Consider the following 21,589-nt stretch of genomic DNA (forward strand, 5'->3'; position numbering starts at 1 on the left):
TTCAATCGCTAAGCTGGAATATGGTTTTATTTTTTTACTCAACGAGATGCATGATCAGTCATACAATTACATGAATTTGTATATTAATCTCTATTATAATTATATCTAACATTCAGTGGACGCATCCTTTTTTGATCTTGTGGTAAACATCCGAACCAATTGGGATCCTATAGAACGAGCTTCATTAGCATTGCCATCATTGTCGTCATCTACCTCGTCTGTAACCTCTTGATCATGTGCATGGTCGCCAGCGATCGTGCGTTCTCTAGTTAAAGGCTCATCCATACCGTAAACAGGGAAAACATTTTTAGGTGACCGGATTGAAGACAAGGAATTCTTTCGTCTGTTGCTAAGTCTTGAAATTGCAGAAGCATGTGTCTCAAGGTATGGCCGTGGTTCAAGATTCGATTGGGTTTCTAACATTTCAGTTTGACTACTGCCATTGGAATCAGAAAGTGAGTGTTTCTCTTCATTATCCTTCTGAATATCATCATGAAAAACGGGATCCTTCTGCCGTACGACTCTTGAATCTTGCATCAATTCAGGTTGTTGATCTCTAAACTCATATTGTGGCAAATTCAATTCCTTCTTGTCTCTCTCAACCACGTAGATATGCATGTACCAACAAACTACTATACCAAAGAACGCACCACCGATGATGTTCCCTATAGTACCAGGTAACAAAAGCTTCCAACAAATTTTATCCCATGGTGCAGATGAATGGTTGATCTTGCCAATGATTACAATGTACATGTCTGCCACACAATGCGTAAAGTCCAATGAAATAAAAGTAACTATTGGTAAATAAAGCATGAGAAATTTCACATGTAGGGGCTTGGCCATAATTTGTAAATAAATTGATAAGCTTACAAAAAAATTTCCTGCAATACCCTTGATCATATTTTGCACAAATGAATACTCCACTTTTGACGCTAAAAGTTCGTGTGATCCTTCAATAAATGCATCACTTGAAGTTGTATTTGAGTAATGACTAATAATGTATCCAACAAAAATATTCCCCACAAGATTAAACCACCACGTAATGAACCAATTTATCAACAAGTCCAATACTGAAATTCCTCGTCGACATAAAGCGACTGTGAAAAAGAGCACGTTTGCATTAAACAATTCTGCTCCCATCACAACCACATAAAATAACCCTATTGGATAAAATGAACCTTGTAGGAATCGAAGTAAACCAGGATTATTATTCATAATTCCAGGCAACATTGAATGGACTAGTAGATTGAGCATTCCACCAACTGAAAAAAGCATGGCACCGATGATTGCATTGATGAGTAGTGTGTCAGGCTTTAGTCGTGCCTTTTTCATCCCAGTGGCCACGACAGCCAACGAGGCCTCGTAGGTTGTGAGGTAATGATTATCGTCCATGCTCCGATGGTTGTTGAATTGATTGCTGTAAGGGTAATCTTTGCAAATGTTTTATCGGTGACTAAAAATAAAATTTAAGTTTAAATTAGAAAAAGAAATTTTTCGCTCCAGCAAAAATAGAGTGGAAAAGTTACAAATTATAATATTTTTGACACATTGTGGGTGCATGTTGAATGGATTCAAACTAGAGAGCCTTTCTGAATAAGGTGCATCATGGATTTGCATAACTGTTGAGCAATAGGGGCTTAAACAAATCCAACTGTTTTCAGGAGCATTTGAAGTAAATCCTTTTTCCGTGGGATCAGGCTGGACTAGGTCGCCGAAATTTTTTCCGAAAGCGCATCGGCTATTGCGCAGCAGAAAAAATTGACATAGTTTATCCCGTTTCGGTATAAAGATCCGGAAAGCCAAATCAGCTATCGATAGTAGAAACAACAGCTAAACCCTGTAATGCTCAAAATTTGGTATGTAATATATCTCAAGTTACTTTTTGGTCTAGTCATGATGCTTACTTATACTAAAAATGTAATGTCAAACCGAAGGACTCTATGAACTTTTCCGATCGAGTTACAAAGACGCCTATTTAAATGAACTTACTGAATCTACAACAAATAGCAAAGTAAAACTATTGTATGAATGCTGCCATGGATAGTGCCGACACTTTTGATGCTTTATGGACGGACTGTGTTCTTCCAGTAGCGCAAAGAGAAAAGACTGATGCAAAGCTAATATGTGAAGACTACAACTTAGAAAGTCATTCCAATTTAAGCTCACATGAGCATTTTTGCAAAGTCTATTGCATAATAAAAAACTATCCTCCACTCTGGATATGCTACCCTGAATTCCCCTTTGCTTGATTGACGAGTTCTTTAAATTCAGTACCATATTTCTTCAACCACTCAGTGGATGAGAAATTGGAATCTGATATATCTTCATTATTTCTTGTCAACCCATTAACTGTAAAACTTGGATTTGATATTTCCCATTGCTTAAGTTGTTGACGTAAAACATGTTGAGGTACTGGATATTGACTATCACAATTGGAATTGTACAAGACAAAATACTTGTTATATCGCAATTCCAATTGATGCCTTGTACCGAGGGTCAGTAGTTTCAATGCAGTCATCTTTGCTTTTAGCTTTGGTGTGCTTAAAGATGCAAAATCTAACCTTTGTAATCGTTTCGGGGCTGGTTTGGGTTCTATAGATTGTTGTTTTTGTGAAGGGGGAGGAGGAGGAGGTGCTGTCGCTGTTGCTGGAGATGGTGTGGGAGATGCAGACTTGACTGTTGTGAAAAACGATGATATGGAGGATCTCACAGTACCATTTCGAGTTATTGACGGTTCCTCTTTCCCACTTAAACATGCATCTATATGTACAGTTTGTAACCTTTCAGCATCCATTTTTTTGGAACAAATGGGGCACTCAGCTAAATCTTGTTCAGGTTCCTCTTTCCTGACAGGGAGTGGTTGCTCTTCAGGATCTTCGAGAGACTCCTTTACCCTCTTGGAGCTAATTGTTTCCACGTCTGAATCACTCCCTGCTATTTCAGTACTATCCTCTCGATATCGTTTCTTTTGCTGATTGCTTGAGTTGTCAAGATTTTGCAATAGTAGCGGTCTGATCTTTTTATAGCATTCAACAATCTCTTCCAACAATACATCGCGCTTTAACGTACTTTCGTAAACTTCAGTTTTACATAAAGGACATAGGTTGTTTGTAATCAAGTACTCTCGAATACATTGTGAACAAAATGTGTGATGACATGAAGTGATGACTGGTGCTCGAAAAAATTCTTTACATATGTAACATCTTTCCAACACATCTAGCTCAGCCAAGTTTGGAATAGTTGTATACTTGAAATCAGATGGGTCAGTTATATCCTTCAAGTTTTGTGGTGGTTGCGGCGCCATGGCCTATGTCGATGATGTTTGCTTTGATATTTCCAAAAAATGATTTGCACGCGTTTAGTTTAAGTTTGGCGCTACCACACTTGGTTGATAATGGGTATGAACCACAGTGGAAGATTTAAAGATCTTAGTCAATGTAAAGAACAAGAGTGGGAATACCTCAACCAGAGAGAGGTTTTCAAGTAGTAGGTAAGTATATATGGATGCATCGAACATACAATTTTGTGCAATACATCCAAAATTTCACAAAAACTTGGCATAACTTTTTTTGCAACTATATATTAACCATTACAAGAAAAGGTCACCCTCCTCTTCCACATCTTCTTCTTCAGTAACCACAATGCCAAGATCCATTTCAACCCTGTCATTCAACTTACAACAAGCTCCGACTATATTTGCATCATTAGACAGTCCACCAATCCCTAATCGATCAGTAACATCATTTTGGATCAATGATAAGGAAAATTTGGGCTCATCTTCATCCAATCTGCCCACAAATTCAATTCTTATTGCCAGTTCTGAGAGAAAAAAAGCAGCCGCTTATAAATCTTGTGAGACCAAACTCAAGAGAATGATGGCCGAAGATGAAAATTATTCATTCATTTTGAATCCATGTTGCGATAAAATTGATTGCAAATTTGTCAAGAATGCCATTTTGAAGGATTCCAAAACTAGAAACCTGAGTAGGGATGGTTTTGTTGCTTCAATAATTTCTATTGATTCAGAAGACGAAGGTGCATTATCTTATAAGGCTAACGATAGTTTAGTTGCTGCCCCATTACGAACAAGTTCTGTTGGGAAAGCGATTCAAGTCCAACCACTGGAGATTAACGACGATACGCATCTGATATACAAAGACTTATTTGATGAGCTTAATGCTTGCATCAACCTGATCCATTTGCAGTCACAGTTTGATGAAAAGCTCTCCAAGTTGAAGGATATCATTAGGGGCAGAAAGAATCGCAGAATCAAGACCTAAATTGTTATTCTTCTAAAATTTCTATAAATTAATTTATAAATTGGCTTCACTTCTCTTTATTGGATGTGCATATCTCTTTCTTTCAATCTCTTCATCATAAGTTTGCCCATCATATGTGTTGTACCCCCAATTGAAAGGTTGATAAAACAATTTCCTATCATATTTGACCAATTTAGAAGGATCGTTCTTTAACTTGTAAACCAAATCCGGGTTTGATGTAAAGTATCTCGAAAATCCAACCAAGGTTCTACCATTTGATACATCCTTTTTAATTTGATTAAACTCAGGTGCATCATAAGTATAGTTTCCTGCCCTTAGAGTCACACCTTTCCAAACACTTTCAACAAAATCGTTAGTTCCTTTAATGCTTTCTTGGGAAACAGTAACCACACCTTGAACTCTTGGTTCAACAACTGAAACATATCCAAGCGCCTTTCCATTATCTGAGCGTTTTTGTAATTGGGCTAACAAGTATGAAAATTGAGGAATTGGACTAGTTTCTTCAACAACACCTTGAATTTCAGCCCAAGGGGATAACCTAATGGCCAATTTTGAAGGTGGGATGACCGTGCTCAAATGGTCAATTAATTCCAAGATGAAGCGAGCTCTGTTTTCAATTGAGCCTCCATATTGGTCAGTTCTTTGATTTGTATTCTCGTGCAAAAAAGTATCCAAGAGGTACCCATGAGCTCCATGCAATTCAAAGAAGTCAAATCCGGCTTCCATTGCATTCTTTGCAGCCACAGCATAATCCTGATGAATTATTTGCTTGAGATCTTCAATAGACAATTCAGTCAATGGTAAACCAGCCTTTTCTGACAAATGTTTAGCTCTGTCATCCGGATAAATGGGACTTACAGACACATACTTTTGTCCTTCCTTTTTCAACACCCTTGGATCGCCCACTCTACCCAAAAACCAAGCTTGCAAAGAAATAAAACTCCTTTTAGCATGAACACCATCAACAACTTTTTTCCAAGCTTTCGTTTGTTCAGCAGTGTAAATTCCTGGTACACCATCATACCCACCAGCTTGCGGACTCACGTAAGTAGCCTCTGTTACCAATAAAGTTCCCGGGTATTGACCTCTTTGGGCATAGTGATCCAATATCAAATCTGAAGGCAAGTGATGCAGATCTTCATTGGGGGATTTGGCAGCTCTGAATCTGGTGGTTGGACACAAGACAATTCTGTTGGACAAAGTGACATCTCCCACTTTTATAGGTTCAAACACTAATGTGTCTTTCAATGGTGAGGGCATCCTTGTCGTTGGTAGTAGTAGTAGAAGATGAAAGAAAAGTGTTGGCTTGGGGAGATTAGTAATTATATGAAATTTTCAGTTGTGGCATATCGCAGCGCGCCCCACAATTGCGGAAAATAAGAACGGCTACTCCGCCCAGAGGCGGAAATAAGGACAGGATTCAGGCTGAGGGTTGTCTGAAAACATCAAATAGAACAAACCGAGGTACTTATTTGAGCTCTATCTCATAATACTATACCTAACTTTCATACATAAAACTAGAAAATTTCTCCCGCCAAGCTTTTCATGATGTTGGTCCTTTCTCACGAACTACTTCAACCGGATCAAAATATGGAAACTCTTCATAACTAGTAACAACATAACATTGATCAACCACAAGATGATACAAATTCCTCTCCACATTATCATTTAATCCCATTTCACTTTCATACCAAACAATAAAATCTCGCCAAATATTATATTGTTTGAACATTTGAAATCTAGCAATAAAACACAAACTAGCATAGACGTATAGCACCTTCAATGCATACGGATGCTTTGCATATAGTAAGGTTCGAAAATAATCAGGAATTATCTGAAGGAAACGAAATAGTGGGAGGGGGAATCTATAATACCGACAACTGAAAAGTGCTTTAGTCAACCAATCAAGAGTCAATTGCAACGTTTGATACAGGTGAGAAGTATCATCAAGGACTTTATCAGTTGAATCTTGAAACTCGTATAATCCTTGCAAAAGATACTTGATGATGGGATAATCACATTCTTTTATTCGAGGACAATAAACATCTTCATTGACACGCAAATATAGAAGTCCTCTTATTTCGGATTGGAGTAATGTGCTTGCACAATTGAGGGTTATGTCTCTTGTGCTTTTAGAGAACTTAACCAAGTCTGTCTCTTCATCTTCATCGAAACTTATGAGTTTGATTAATCCATATGGTTGAAGTCCCAACATTGCAAAGATCAAAATACTCGAAACTTTCAATTCCTTAGCCGTGAATGGATCACCAAATGAATTTGACACATTTACTTGTTGAATCTTCTCTTGAGCCCTATTTAGGGTGTCGAGGAAATGCGCCGTAGTTTTCAAATAGATATTATCTCTTGCCATCAAATTAAACTTGCATACTTCTTCATGTGGAGCCAATGTACCAAAAATATCTTCATTATCCAAACTTTGTACCTCAGGTAATGGTAAACTAGAACTTAAAGCAACAGCAGCAAATGAAAACATCAGTTGTCGAACCAACTCACTTTCCATAAACAATTGCGGTACTTTATATTTCCACGCATGATGAACACCTTCATTCACACCAAATGAAAACATGTATACACATTGGTTATCGAAAAATTTCAACAATCGTAGTTCGAAGCGCAGTAGACCTAGCATTGTGGACGCCTGATTCAATACCAAGCTTCGAGTAAGATGGTCCACATAATTGGGTGGTGGCTCGTAGTGTGAATACCCGCAAAGTATCAGTACCAGTGGTTTCTCTTCATAAGGTGAAGCCAGAGTGGAGGATGAGTTCGATACAGTAATTCTAGAATCTAGTATTTCAATCGTTGACGAAACACTTGATGTTGGTGTGGTTGTTGTATCAGTCACTTCATTCACTGAAGATGGTTTTCTAGCGCGTTGCATTCTCAGTTTCGAAATTGGTGTAGCATAGACACATGCTCTTCCTGTATCAATACAATACTCACAAGATGGTTTTGCTTCGTTGCACTAAGGAGTCACTGTTAGTATAGTTGCATTGTAATCTGTTGTGCTGGTACATACTTTGATTTTCATTTGTTTACAACTTAAGCAACCATTTCTAGACCTTTTTCTCTTGGATTGTATTTTAGTTGTTGGCATTACTGGATGAAGACTATGTGCCACCTCAATTTGAATATGTCGTACCTAGAATCTTTTTAGTGTAGAGACTTCAAGCATTGCATTCAAATACAGACAAAATTTATCTGCGCTGCCAGCCGGAATCTAAATACGAAATATGATCTTTAGTCTATACATATAATCTCTAATCTAAATCTAAATCTAAATCCAAATCCACTTTAAGCTAACACTTCACCAACTCTCTTTTGTTCAGCTTCTTTATCAAATTTTTCACTACCGTCATGTTGGTTCCAAGTATTATATCCATAATTATTATGAGTATAAAAAGTAGATCTATCATAATGTTGTAAAGCCAAACCATTTTTCAATCGATAAACCAAATCAGGATTCGATGTGAAAAATCTTGAAAATGCAATCAAGGTTCGATCATTTTCCAAATCATGTAATAAAGTTTCAAATTTAGGTGCGTCATAAGTATAGTTTCCTGCTTTGACGAATTTACCTTTCCAATGTTTTTCGGCAAATGCATTAGATCTACCACGTTGATCTTCAACGGAGACGTCGTAACTAGCGGAAACTCTAGGTTCAACTAAGGATATATACGCCAACTCGTTACCTTCATCAGCACGGTTTTGCAATTGATCAAGAATATAAGCATGAATTTCTGAACCTTCGGGATCACTAACTTGGAAAGTAGCCCATGGTGATAATCTAACAGCTAACCTATTTGCACCAACAATAGGGATCAATTTATCAATGATTGCTAATAACAAACGAGCACGGTTTTCAATAGATCCTCCATATTCATCAGTTCTGTGATTAGTCACGGGGTTCAAGAATTGATCTAAAAAGTATCCATGAGCTGAATGTAATTCAATATAATCAAAACCTGCATCCAATGCTTTTCTTGCTCCATTGGGGTATACATTATTAACCAAATCTTCAATTTCCTCCTTTGTCACTGCTCTTAACTCATTTCCAACTTTCTTTGCGTGTTGCTCCGATTCTTTATCCAAGTAAATTGGTGAAGGTGCAATGAAAGGCTGACCATCATGTTTCAATTGTTCTGGATCAGCAGTTCTTCCCAAATGCCATAATTGAACACTAGAGAACGATTTCTCCAGTCTAATGGCATCAGTGATCTTCTTCCATCCAGCAGCCTGCTTATCATTCCAAATACCTGGTACATTGGCTCTTCCAGCACCACCCGGGGAAACATAAGTAGCTTCAGTGATTACTAAAGTGCCCGGGTACTGGCCTCTAGCTTTATAATAAGGTAATTGCAAATCAGTTGGGTAGTAGTCAGTAGTACCACGTTGTCTTGTTGAAGGTGCAAATGCAATACGTTGTGATAACGTATTAGCACCAACTTTGATGGGTTCGAATAATTTGGTATGACCCAAAGGTCTAATTTGAACTAAGTTTGAATCATTTGACATTGTGAATACGTTGTGAGGTGGGGAGCTAGTGGCTGGTGGATTTTTCGAGAAATGGCATTTCCTTATATACCCATTATAATAAATTTGTATTTGTAAGCAAAGTATCCAACAGATATTGTTTGAGTAGATGATTGGTGACACAAAATTTTTGACGGAGTTCTCACAAAATGCAAAAGCAAATGAGAAGAGCCACAGCAATTAAACAAAGAAATATAACAAATATTCATCAGGTGTTGTATATGTTACAATAAACAATGTTCTGGCCGTGTTAACCGGTAACACTATTTTCCGAGATTAGCCGCTTGTGGTTTTAGCAATGAAAATTCCGTCTCATTGCTTGATTGCTGTCGAAAAAGTAAATGGTTGGAACTAAAGGGTTCATAACGACAGGGATGCTTAAAACCCTTTTCAAAAAGTTGTGGTGCCAGGAAGTATCGTACTCATTTCTTCTTTGGGGTGTACTTTGCGTGAACGATGTTGTCACTCGGACTGAAGAAATTGCACGTTTTCTAATGGTCACGTGCACGAACAGCAAATCGAAAAAGTAAATATAGGCAGTTGACAAAAAACTATACTACATGCAAGGCAGTCTTTGCATGAGTAAGTTCTGAAGACTTCCTTGGACTTCTACTAATTTATGGTTTTATCTAGCACAACCATTAAATTCTCTAAACAAGAAAGACGTTCCCTTATTGGAGTATTAAGTTCGCTGTAATTCTACAAAAAGCTTTTCCTTTAGCGTAACCGAGGTTTGTAGATTATCGATATTCTATAAATTTTTTAAGTGGGCAATATAATCGATCCAATGTTTATCATGAATAATTTCATTATTCAACAAATTATAAAATTTTTCACAATCTTGTTGCGTTAATTTTGAATTGGATAATTTAAGTGTCGTTTCGATTTCATTATAGTAGTCATTAATCGTGTCGTAATCAGCAACAGCGTCATCACCAGCGCCCCCTTCCACCCCTTTATTTTGTTCATCCTCTTCCAACATTTCTTCAATCATTAGGTTGTATTCATATAAACCATCAATAATTTTATCTAAAATGAGATGTACGTGTTGACCCAAATAGTCATTGATTAATGAATCAAATTGTGATTTCATCAGTTTCAAATTTTGCAATCCAACTTCATGACAATTGATCTTGGCAATGAAGCAGTTGAACATGGTTATAACAGATACTAATTCAATTGAAGAAACGTACAATTGATCTAACTGCTCAATAATTTTAGCATGATGCTTTTTGCAAGGTATATGGGGATTAAGTACTATATCATGACTAAAACTGTCAAATTCTTGATTGATGAAGTGTTGTGGAAGTTGAGTTAAGTTTTGTGCATAAAACAATTGATTGGAGAAAAACGAGGTTAAAATAGTGGATGGTGAATCATTAGATGTGATTGATGGAAGCGTCAGTCTTAAATCACCAAGGAAAGCTGCAGTTGACACAGCATTACTTGAAGATAGTTGCTGTTGCTGTTGCTGTAGCCTTTGTTGTTGAGTTGGCCAATAAGGTTGAATAACATTACCTCCAATATCAGTATAGTTGTTGTTTCTAGACGTGGTGATGAAATCAGGGGTCATTATACTAAAAGCTTCCGATACTATACTTTCTGTCTCATCTAATTCTTCTTCATCGTCTCCAAATGATGGTGCATGCCTCGACTCGAAATAGTTTTGTAGTTGTGCCAATTCTTCAGCAAACGCCAGTCTTGGTGAACCTATTAGCTGGGAAGTGGGTCTAGATGGTTGTGGCGAAATCGGAAGTGACTTGTATGTTGGTTTTGCAGTGGTTTTGGTGACGTCATTTCCTTCATTGTCTAGCGTAGGTGTATCTATAGAAGTTGGTGTTATTGGTAGTGATGCTGATACATTTGATGTTTGTGGATTAATGGCTAGTTTATCAATAATGTTTTTAGTGAGATGCGGGTTGTTGGTAGAGTGAGCCAAAGGTGATAGTACAGACATGATAGATAGTTGAGTTGAGTTGAGTTGAGTTGAGTTGAGTTGTGGCTATAATTGTACAGAATATAATGTGAAGATTTCGTTCGTTTCTAAGTTTCTTGTGATGTCGATGTATCGAAGTACTCTTGTGGGTTTAGATATAGTACAACACTTAAATATAAGTAATGGATAGTTGATATAAGTCCGAATAAGAAAAATCTGTGGTATAGAAACATAAAAATTCTGCTGACGATTGTAGATCTATATATATAGCTGTAGTAGTAGTATAGTTGTGCCGAGAATACAACAGAAAAAAAACTTAATAAATAATTATCCCGCCTGTATGTACAATTACTTAAGTTTAAATATTTTATTTATATTTTATTTATTTTATTTTATTTAAAGAAAAAGGATCTAAGGAAAGGGAATGAGATAGCTTTTTCTCACGCACATATATATAGACGTAGAGCTAAATTGTATATTCTAACAACTTCGAAGTATACAGGAAGATGGGGTTGTGATACTCAGAAAAATCTTTACTGTGTGAAGTATTTGACTTTTTCGTTTCGTTTGCTCTTCTCGTACTTTTCTTTTTCTCTGTTCTGTTTTTGAGTTGCACTTTGTATAAGCAAACTTTACCGAAACGCGTTGTAAGACAAAACACACACTTACACAAACACAGAAAAAGGAAGAGTAGGATAGAAAAAGAAATGAATGATGGTGGATGGAAGTGAATCCAAAATATTCTTTGTCTTAGATCTCACAAGGAGACTATTGGTCTCACATTATTAAGTTTGCTATAGACCCCTATACATCCCTCTATTACGTCAGTGTAAAACACCGGATAAATATTGAGATGATTTTCATGTTGCAAATATTTCCTCATCAAAGTTGACTCCGAACGTGCGAAGGAGAAAGAGAAAAAGACTGCGTGGGCTAGAACATATTGTAGCGCTACCTCATGCACACCCCAAAGTACAATTTTTTTCTTTATCTTTCTTGTTTCTTCCCCACCCTCGCACACCCCAGTAAAATAAGTCTTTCTCTCTTGGCTAAAATACAATATGCCAATACTTTGAGTGACAAGAAAAATTTGCAACCTGTATTTAGCCTGGAGTAAGGGAGAGGGAGAGTGCCTAGATTGTATGAGATCAAACGTATATAGTAGTCTATTTTTATGCAAGCACCAGCCTTTCTTATCTATCTGGAGATAGAAAAAAAAGTGGAGAACCAAATGCTAAAGTGGGGGATACGTTTGCAAGTTCTTTTTGTTGAGTTTTTTCTCGTAACTTTCTCCTCACAGGCTCTCTCAAGAGGGGACAGTTGGCAATCTTTGACACTTTCTGCCTATGTCATATGATCGACAGCTTTCTTTATACCTACCTATATCTGCGTGTTGCGTATGGCGTGGTATTTGGGGGTGAAGTGGGAGTTTGGCTTTATTGTGTTACTCTCCTTCTCGGCCTTTTTCTCTGTTTTATAGAAAGTTACTATTGTGTTGATAAATCCACACAAAACATTTCGACAAACAGCGCCACACACAAAAAAAAATAAAATGGAATTTCCATTCCAACCAATCACAAAGGAGTATCGTGGGTACGTTTATGAAATGTGATCTTATAAGCGAGATAATAGAAAATCAGATGTTTATTTCATCCACTTTGGAGATCCTTAGAATACACCACTAATAATCAAATGTGTGGAGAGCTTACAATAGAACGTGGGTTGTTTTCAAAACTTTATTCGGTACATATAAAGGTGATATTTTCTACGGAATTCCACAGCAATCATAAACCAAATGAAACCCAATATCAATATCGTGTTCAATTATTTAATAACACAAAACGAACATATTTTTGCTCTTGAGTTCCGAAATCCGAATGAGAATAAACAAAGGAGAAATTACACTTCACAAAATCACTCTCATAAAGCCACACGTTTATTAATAGTCTAGACCAATAGTTTATATCTTCTAGATCCCTCTTTCATTTTTAGCAGATGGTTACGAATTACGATGTTACATTCCGATTAACCTTTTATAAGTGTTTACATCGACATATCTGAACTTTCTTCCTCTTCTTTATCCAACTCGTTGGAAGAACAACAGCTGTATTTCAGTTTCAAATGAGTTGGCCTGGGTTAGGACAATAGCTTTCGTTTCTAAAATATTGTTGAAATTTTGGTTTCACTTCGGAGAGAGTGAACCTATTGATGACATAAGTGATTCTCAATGAAGTATGAAACAATTTTACACCTCCCCATTAACAGCTAAAAACAATAATTCACTTCGCCACAAGCTCCAGTAACATTGAATTGGGTATTGTGAATTGTGTCAAAAGCAACTTTTGTCTCCTGTAATCTTATTGTATATTTGCCTTCTTTTGCTCTGTGCTTGTTTGTTTATTGTGTGTCACGTGTGGCTGATGATGACCCCAAAGACGATGTGTGTTCTTTCTTTCTTTACCATACTATTGTTATGTTCTTTTGAAACACATGTTTCATTTTTGAGTTTGAAAGTTCTGACATCATTAACAAATATCAGAACTAAACTTGGACTTTATTACTTTTCTGCTTTTGTGTACGGTGCCTGTGGCGAAGCAATTTTATATTTTGTTTGGTTCCTGTTTAAACAATTGACGTAATAATATCGATTGTTTGTATAAACAATAAAACAGCAAACTTTTCAAATATCACACAAACTGTATTTCACAGATCAATGGACTTACGGATTTCACATTTACGTCATCTTTTGGAACTCCATTGAACACTAATGGGGTTCACGGGAATCGCCCCTCCCTCCCCTTTCAAGCAGAACAAAGAAACATTTCCATCTCAACGTTTCGAAAAGGTTAAACGTTATTACGTCAATTGTAGATCCATAGATTTCCCTTTTCTGCTTATTTTCTTCTCAGAAAAAAGAAACAACACAATTACTGTACCTTGATATTTTATACATTGTTTATCATCATCACATTATCGGACTCTTTTATTTATACAAACAAGTCTATAAACTATCACACACCACAACAAGCCCCTCCCCTTTATCACAATTCATCTTTCTTTATATCTCCTTTAGCTTTGCTACCACCCGGTATCACCACCTTGTACTCAATAAACAAATCACCAAATTTGTCTTCTTCATCATGATCAGTGACAATTGGCATACCATATCCTTTCACAACTTCAACTTGTCCATCCATTACACTTTCACCTTTACCACGTTTTAATACAACTTCTCTATACTCTTCATCGACATCATCACCATCACTTTCACCCAAAAACGGTATATGTCTTTCCCATCCTCCTTGTAATGCTTCTTGTAATGACAACACCTCTGTTCGATACAAATTGTCTCTGATTCTTCTATATCCCCAACTATCGCTAAACTTTTCCCTAAACCTGACAATCAAATCTCCTGGTACCCAATGTGGACTCTTATCCCCTTCTCCTTCCAAGCGTATTGAACTATCTCTACCTTGTCCTCGTTCTAAATGGACATCATAATGTCTTTGACCGCGTACTACCCCCTCTCCATTACATGATTTACATGCATTTTTAACCAGTTTACCCGTACCGCCACATACATCACATGCCATACGGATTTGTTGCGAGAAACCTGGCGCTAATTGATGTTGAACGATAATTTGACCAGTACCTTGACATTTTTCACATGTATGGCGTTGTTTGTCCTTGGATCCCGTTCCATCACATTGGGTACAATCATTTTGCATAACAACATCGAATGCCACTAGCTTACCACGATAGAAATCTTTTAATGATAAATGAACATCGACATTGGCATCATTGCCACGTTTCACTTGTGGTTGACCACGTGCACCACCATGGCCATGCCCTCCTCCACCGAAGAATTGTCCAAATATATCTCCGAAATCAAAATTATGCTGTTGAGGCTGTCCATTTGGATCGCCAAAAGTATCATAATTTTTCCGTTTAGTGGCATCACTCAATACTTCATAAGCTTCACCAATTTCTATAAATTTATCATGGGCCGCTTCATCTCCGGGATTCTTGTCGGGATGGTATTTCAATGTTAATTGACGATAAGCAGATTTGATTTCTTTATCGGAAGCAGATTTATCAACACCAAGAATTTGATAGAAGTTCTTTTTAGCTATTGTGAATGATAGGAGGGAGATGAGGAGTATCGTTGATAGTAGGAATCGGTATTGCATTTTGTTGCGTAGCCACTTATATGGGATATGGAGTTTAGACTAGGGATTGAACTGTGGTTTTCAAGTGTAATGTTGTGAAAAATTCGAAAAGAAAAAATTCTACACGTCAACAAAAAAGTTGTATGCAGGGTGAAAGATCTTACTTTGTCGCGACACAGGATCGTATATATCACGACTTTCAATTTTAAAGTTCGGTAGCAGCTCCACATGTTTTTTATTTTTTATACATCACCCCACGTTTATCTAAAGTTTAACAACAAATTCCTCCACCACTATAGCTTCTAGCTGGGCTTTGAAGTAGTTTTCCATGAAGTACACCCCAATAGCGCTCCAGTATGTGTTGAATGACTCAATACATGCATCATCTGGAGTATACATCACCCAACAACTCTCCACACAACCATTCATTTTAACCGTCAACCACGTTCCTCGTATTGGCGAGTATTTGATTTACGCAAATTTTGGTGACAATTCATCCCCATCTCAAATCAGTTGGCATCGTGTTTCTGTTTTGGAAGAAGTCGCTATCAATGCCTCTGATTTTGAGTTTTTTGATAGTCATCAATTCAATTTATACCCTCGTGATCAGTATGGGAAAGCATTATCGATATTGAAGCTATCCCCACCACCAACAGTAACAGCAGCGGCAACAGCAACCGGCTCAGTTGCGAGGAAGTCAACTACTGCTATAGGAGATCAAGTGACTATTGTATCAAGTCCTTTTAATTTTACCAATTCGTTAATATTTCATCAGTTTACTACTACGGCTCGAATAGTTTACAAAGTATATGCACACGAGCATGATGCAGATGATGTAAATGCAGCCGGTGATTATTGGCTAAGTGATGCCGCATATATGGAAAATATGGCTGGAGGCGCCGTCATTGAAAAGCCACTGAATGCTGATATCACCAACGGCTCAGAAAACAAACTTGTGGGATTAGTGTTGGGAAACCTACGCAAGATCAATGGTGATGGGAACTTAATGGTGATAATTCCAATGAAAAAGATAATTCAAATATCACCTACGTTGATCCCACCACCATCAACACCGCAATCCAACTCATTGATCAAATCATCATCTTCAATCCTATACAAAACACTTTCATCAACCACCTTATCAAAATTATTTAACTTGCCTTCAATTTCAACAAAGATAACAACACTAAGAACAACTCCCGGTGACGCCAAATCCGTCTTGCCGCTAATTATCAATGCTTCAAATCATCGTACATGGGGGTCATGTATTTTTTACAAAGATCAATTACTCATCACTAATAGTCATGTCATTGCCCCATTTTTCCAAAAAGCACATCAATCAACTGGATCGATAAATTCCATATCCAACCGCCGTAAACTCTACTTTGATTCCACCACTTCCGATAATGCAACTATCTTAATCACCAATCACGGTGATTCAATTCAAGTTACGTCACCACTTGATAAAAAAATAATTGTCCCACATCCAGATTTGGATCTCGCTTTTATACAAATTGATCATAGAGCATCTACGTTGTTGCTTGAGAATGGGTATCGACCAATTGCGCCATGTCAGCATGATTCCATAGCTGAGGGGGATTCAGTATATACTCAATCTTATGGATTATTCTTTGATCCATTGTATTTACAACCATTGAAATCTCATGGGATCATCAATTGCATTTATCGAAATGATAATGGTGGAGCTGGAGCTGGAGCTGGAGCTGGATTGATCATTGCTTCTGCTTCTTGTTTCAATGGAAGTTCAGGTGGTGGTTTATTTACAAGTGCTAATGATCAATTAGTGGGGATGATTTGTTCAAATGCTAAAGTCTATAAACCACTCTCCAAAGATGATCACCAACAACAGAAACACTCTAGTGGGAAAGATACTGAGAAATTGACGACATTTACCTTTGTTTTGCCTGTTGGAATAATTGATTACTGTTATCAACAAATGTATCAAAATAAACTAAAACCTAAAATCAAAATAATTAATGAAGATGCTGATGTTGATGATAGGGGTCTTGTTAATATTGATTCAAAGATTCTTGACTTATGGAAATTGAAACCATTCCACAAAGATATCTATATCGATCCAAAACCAGTGCCAACACTAACGTCAAAGGCAAAATTATAGGTAAACAATTAAAAAAGTATGTAAATTACAAATACAGATACTTTATGCATATATACATAAATACATACATGAATACAGATTAATTTATACCACGTAAAACCCCACTTGCATCATTATCAATAAGTTACTTCGAACTTCTCTTTTCTTCGTTCAGATGATATGGGAGGCAACACTAGCTCTTTTGGCATTGATGATAGGATTGGTGGTGGTGGTGGATAAGTCGAATAACTATAGAATTGTTGGCCCTGTTGTGGTTGCGATTGCGAATGCGAATGCGAATGCGAATGCGAATGCGATTGCGTTTGTTGTTGTTGCTGGTTCGGCTGTATCAGTTGCGATTGAAGTTGGGGAGGCTGTTGACCCCCAATGGGCAATTGTTGTGGTTGCAGATGCAGATGTTGATGTTGCACGTGTTGCTTCTGGTGTTGCTGTTGTACTGGTTGCATCTGAGGCATATCTTTACCAAAATTCAGCAGAATCACCAGCGATATCGAATTTGACCGTTTATTCACATTCCCCGCACTTCCCCCACCACCGCCAACGAAGTCATTCATTGATCCATAATTGATGAAGTTTGTGGACGCTTGTTGTTGCATGGGTACTGCAAAATTCATCGACGTAGAAGCTAACATATTAGTTGAAATTGATCCATGATGTCCTGTACTTGAAGATGCCAAGTTTGATCCACTGTTATTGAACACAAGTTGTTGTTGTGGTTGCTGCTGTATAGCACCTCCATTTGCTACAACATCTTCTCCGTCTTCTTTAAACACCAATCCCTCCAACGCAATATGCTCATTGATAAATTTGGTAACTTGAACCTTCACAGCAGCAAAACTGTTATCCAAAAATGGAATTTTAATATGATGCATCCATTGTTCAAATACATTATCCAATTTTATCTTGACTATCCAAAACCATTTCTTGTTGAACTGAAAGTTGGATGTCGAGTCAGCTTCACTCGTCTCCGCTTCGTTGGCATACCCAGTGTTATTATGAGGTGCTTCAATATTCAATTTTTTCAACAACAACAGCTTATTATCCAACAACATGTATACGAATGTCTGCAAAATGTAATTCTCTTCAAATTGTAGTATATCATCACACCAAATCATAATCAACAACTTATTCATCACCATATACCAATGAACAAGAAATAATTTGATATTCCTTAATTGTAACTGATTGAATGTGGATCCACAACCAATGATATCCAAATTGAGATAACTGGCAAAGAATACCATGGGAAGAGAAACAATGGATATATTGTTGTTGATATCTAAATTGATCTTTTTATAATCAAGAAACAATTTGAGCTTGTATTCGAGTGTGTTCAATTGACTAGGGTCGTCAATAGATTTATGCAATATCTCATTGAGATCGTAATTCACAGTTGCCTCATCCAACGTCAAGTGAAGTAGTTGCCAATGAACATATGATTGTGGGATAAAAATATAGTTGCTTAATAATTCACGGTACTTTAAAGGACTATTGATGATCAAGTTTTTGCGAAACAACTCAAACAATTTCAGTTTTGCATTGGATTTCGGCAATGGCTGGAATATATTGATTGATCGATTAATCAAAATGACAGAATTGTGGAGCACATTTCTTGATTCATATAATTTGACTAAATTAGTCCCACTTGATGAAGATTCCGATGGTGGTGATTCAGAAGCAGATGCCGAGGATACTGATGCACGATAACTCTTCAACTCATTACCAATAGTTGCCACAACAATCATCTTTAAAAAATCGTCGTGTTCATTGATAACAGAATACGATTTGGAAAATTTTTGCATCACCGTTAGTAAATTCTCTTGGCCCACTGATTTGTTTAACAAGCTTGAATATATTTTTGGGTTCCGATCTTGGAAGTAGAACGATAATATGATATAAATTGACCAAAACAAATTCATATTGCCATCAATAAGTTTATCATTGGGGTTGGAGAAATCTGCCAAATTTGATATAATGATAAAACTAATTTGATCTAGGTATTCCAAAATGACAGTGTTATTGAGATATATCTGTTCATCATTGTCATTTTCGCCACTTGGTTGATTCACTTGTTCATTGTTTATATCATAGTTTTCCAAATCATAGGAAACGTAAATATACGACAACAAAAACAAGTTGCTAGCAATTTCAATTTGATCCAATGAGACGTTGCTATTGTTGTATTGTGGAATCAACCTCTTTATCAACAAGATCCATGCCTTTTTGAAGAAAACCAACGACTTGATGGAATTTTTGTTCACTATACAACCAAGGGAAATAATTGAGTAAATAATACCAGTTTTGAAGTGATTTGGCAGGGATAAACTCGGGGTCATTGGTGGTGGTACAATTGCCACGCCTGAACTACCATTACCATTGGGTACGTAAAACGTACTCAAGTAATACATCAACTCTTTCAAAATCGTATCAAAAATAGGAAATTTCGTCAGAAGTTCTTGCAAAGTGTTGAATCCAATAAGAAAAGAGTCACAAACAGACTCATTTACACCCAAGTTTGAAGCTTTCAAGATGTAGTCCAATTTTTTTGTAATGGATAATAAATTGATTAAATTGGTGTCATTTGACCCCGTGGACATTGGCATAGTTGAATTTCTTCTCATGCTAAGTACACCACCACCCGACTCTGATTTCTTGCGTTTCTTTGACGGGCTGTGATCACTGTTGATACTAGTTGATGGGGCCATTGTTGTCAAGAGTAGATGTTCCTGTGGATCGAATGAAAATGGAATTGAATTATGATGCAATGAGGACGACGAAGATGAAGAGTTTGATGCTGGACATGGGTCTGTTTGTAGTTGCGGTTGTTGTGACAAAAGCAGCACAGATTCAGACTCATTCAGCAGATCACGACTATGTGAAAGTTGTAGTGGTGCCTGTTGCGATGGTGTTTGATGTAGTGGTATTGAACCAGTAGTTGAATCTTGAGATTTGCGCTTAATGGTGTCTTGAGTTTGGTGAACTGTACGACAATGACGTTGTAATAAATCTCTCCTCACAAATGAACTGGTACATTGTAAACAATGGAATGGTTTTTCATTAGTATGAGATCGTTCATGACGTTGTTTATGCTCTGAACGGGTAAACGCTTTAGCGCAAAATCCGCAAATGTATTTCTTCTGCGGTGCCAGTTTAGTACTTTTCTCCACTTGCATTTTTTTTGGAGTTTTTGTGGGTGTGCAAATTAAGGTAGGTCAAATTTATTTGTAAGTTGGCGATGAACCGGTGACCAATGAACTTAGTTTAATTATATTCACCTTCTGTGATGATTCTTTAGGATAAACCACAAGTTCAAAAGGGGTTGAATTTTAATTTAGTCACTTGAGTGTGAAAAGTGGCACAGATTCGCTAATGCACCGACACAATTGAACTTCAGCTTTTGTTGGAGTGGTAGAACAATTAAGGTGGCTTTTGATTAATAATTGGGCTGTATTTATAACTTTATATGTTACTGTTCAAAAGTTGAAGTTCTTAATGCATTAGCTATAGTTGTCCAAGGATGTAAAAAAGTCCAAAATACCTCTTGTCTTTTTTCTGCGCTTAAAAGCTCTCTTAGTCTTCGTGTCTTTCCAATTGCCAAAGCTCGAGTGTAGTTGAAGGTGAACTTAGTACTGTTATACCTTTAAAAAGACGTTTAATTGGTCTAGTAGTGGTCGTGGTGAAATTGGTTTTAAAAAGTCGATTTTTAGTTTGAAACAAGTCAAGGTATATATATAGTAATATATATATGTAATATACTGTAGTGTGTGGTTATAATAATTACTATTCGGAGTAATTGTTGAAGTATTACACTAAATGAAAAAAGAAGACACTTCACTTTAAGTACACAAGAGATCAGAGTCAATCGAATAAGGCTTCCTTTGCGTTCTATTTATATATATACCACTTACACTATCATTACTACTATCTAACTAATTATATTGTTTTACCCAATCTGTACATCAACTTAACTTAACTTCATCTAACTTTAAAAACAAACACAAACAAACACAAGCACAAGCACAAGCACACACTCTTTCTTTCTAAATCCTACTTTGTACAACCTTCCCCTCCACTAAACTATACATTTGTCTATATATTACACGTACTGCTATTATGAACAACTGACAATCAAATTTGAAGGGGGGATAGAGGGGAAGGCAATTTTGAGAGAGAGAGAGGGAGGGAGGGAGAGTGTGCGACTGAGTGCGTTTAATTTCTTCACTTGACACTTTTTCATTTACGCTCACACACGTATACACACCACTAGCTTAGCACAATTGGCATTATTAGCAAAAATTAACACCCCCTACAATTGGTCGTCTCTATCTATTGATCTGTTGGGGGTGTTTTTTTGTGGTACTGCATTATAGTTCTGATTGTTCGTTAACAAACGTTTTATTTTTTATTATAATGTGATGGATGTTTCATCATACACACAAAGAAATACCCCACACTCAGATATTAGTAACAATACATTTCACCAACAAAGATAACAGCAAAACTTTAAGTT

The 21,589-nt window shown here is 36.9% G+C and overlaps 10 protein-coding genes across 10 annotated transcripts; 2 read left to right on the forward strand and 8 right to left on the reverse strand. All coding sequences in view use genetic code 12, as the record gives it.

Annotated features, from left to right (window-relative positions):
- Positions 1–105: 105 nt before the first annotated feature.
- On the reverse strand, positions 106–1,392 carry CORT_0F03340 (hypothetical protein; the record flags this gene model as incomplete). The annotated part of the gene is made up of 1 exon (XM_003870638.1): positions 106–1,392. The coding sequence occupies one exon, from the start codon at positions 1,390–1,392 to the stop codon at positions 106–108; it is 1,287 nt and encodes a 428-aa protein (XP_003870687.1).
- An 832-nt stretch (positions 1,393–2,224) lies between these two features.
- On the reverse strand, positions 2,225–3,304 carry CORT_0F03350 (transcription factor; the record flags this gene model as incomplete). The annotated part of the gene is made up of 1 exon (XM_003870639.1): positions 2,225–3,304. One exon carries the CDS (start codon positions 3,302–3,304, stop codon positions 2,225–2,227), a length of 1,080 nt encoding a protein of 359 aa, XP_003870688.1.
- A 337-nt stretch (positions 3,305–3,641) lies between these two features.
- Positions 3,642–4,280, forward strand: CORT_0F03360 (hypothetical protein; the record flags this gene model as incomplete). The annotated part of the gene is made up of 1 exon (XM_003870640.1): positions 3,642–4,280. The coding sequence occupies one exon, from the start codon at positions 3,642–3,644 to the stop codon at positions 4,278–4,280; it is 639 nt and encodes a 212-aa protein (XP_003870689.1).
- A 33-nt stretch (positions 4,281–4,313) lies between these two features.
- On the reverse strand, positions 4,314–5,540 carry CORT_0F03370 (hypothetical protein; the record flags this gene model as incomplete). Its single annotated transcript, XM_003870641.1, has 1 exon — positions 4,314–5,540. One exon carries the CDS (start codon positions 5,538–5,540, stop codon positions 4,314–4,316), a length of 1,227 nt encoding a protein of 408 aa, XP_003870690.1.
- Positions 5,541–5,823: 283 nt separating this feature from the next.
- CORT_0F03380 (hypothetical protein) lies at positions 5,824–7,398 on the reverse strand (the record flags this gene model as incomplete). Its single annotated transcript, XM_003870642.1, has 2 exons — positions 5,824–7,266; positions 7,321–7,398. The coding sequence occupies 2 exons, from the start codon at positions 7,396–7,398 to the stop codon at positions 5,824–5,826; spliced, it is 1,521 nt and encodes a 506-aa protein (XP_003870691.1).
- Positions 7,399–7,595: 197 nt separating this feature from the next.
- CORT_0F03390 (Oye2 NAPDH dehydrogenase) lies at positions 7,596–8,816 on the reverse strand (the record flags this gene model as incomplete). The annotated part of the gene is made up of 1 exon (XM_003870643.1): positions 7,596–8,816. The coding sequence occupies one exon, from the start codon at positions 8,814–8,816 to the stop codon at positions 7,596–7,598; it is 1,221 nt and encodes a 406-aa protein (XP_003870692.1).
- A 769-nt stretch (positions 8,817–9,585) lies between these two features.
- Positions 9,586–10,791, reverse strand: CORT_0F03400 (hypothetical protein; the record flags this gene model as incomplete). Its single annotated transcript, XM_003870644.1, has 1 exon — positions 9,586–10,791. One exon carries the CDS (start codon positions 10,789–10,791, stop codon positions 9,586–9,588), a length of 1,206 nt encoding a protein of 401 aa, XP_003870693.1.
- A 3,020-nt stretch (positions 10,792–13,811) lies between these two features.
- CORT_0F03410 (Scj1 protein) lies at positions 13,812–14,960 on the reverse strand (the record flags this gene model as incomplete). The annotated part of the gene is made up of 1 exon (XM_003870645.1): positions 13,812–14,960. The coding sequence occupies one exon, from the start codon at positions 14,958–14,960 to the stop codon at positions 13,812–13,814; it is 1,149 nt and encodes a 382-aa protein (XP_003870694.1).
- A 307-nt stretch (positions 14,961–15,267) lies between these two features.
- On the forward strand, positions 15,268–17,079 carry CORT_0F03420 (hypothetical protein; the record flags this gene model as incomplete). The annotated part of the gene is made up of 1 exon (XM_003870646.1): positions 15,268–17,079. One exon carries the CDS (start codon positions 15,268–15,270, stop codon positions 17,077–17,079), a length of 1,812 nt encoding a protein of 603 aa, XP_003870695.1.
- A 116-nt stretch (positions 17,080–17,195) lies between these two features.
- On the reverse strand, positions 17,196–20,252 carry CORT_0F03430 (hypothetical protein; the record flags this gene model as incomplete). The annotated part of the gene is made up of 1 exon (XM_003870647.1): positions 17,196–20,252. The coding sequence occupies one exon, from the start codon at positions 20,250–20,252 to the stop codon at positions 17,196–17,198; it is 3,057 nt and encodes a 1,018-aa protein (XP_003870696.1).
- Between the last annotated feature and the right edge of the window lie 1,337 nt (positions 20,253–21,589).

Source organism: Candida orthopsilosis (genome assembly GCF_000315875.1).
Source record: "Candida orthopsilosis Co 90-125, chromosome 6 draft sequence".
NCBI classification, from domain to species: domain Eukaryota; kingdom Fungi; phylum Ascomycota; class Pichiomycetes; order Serinales; family Debaryomycetaceae; genus Lodderomyces; species Lodderomyces orthopsilosis.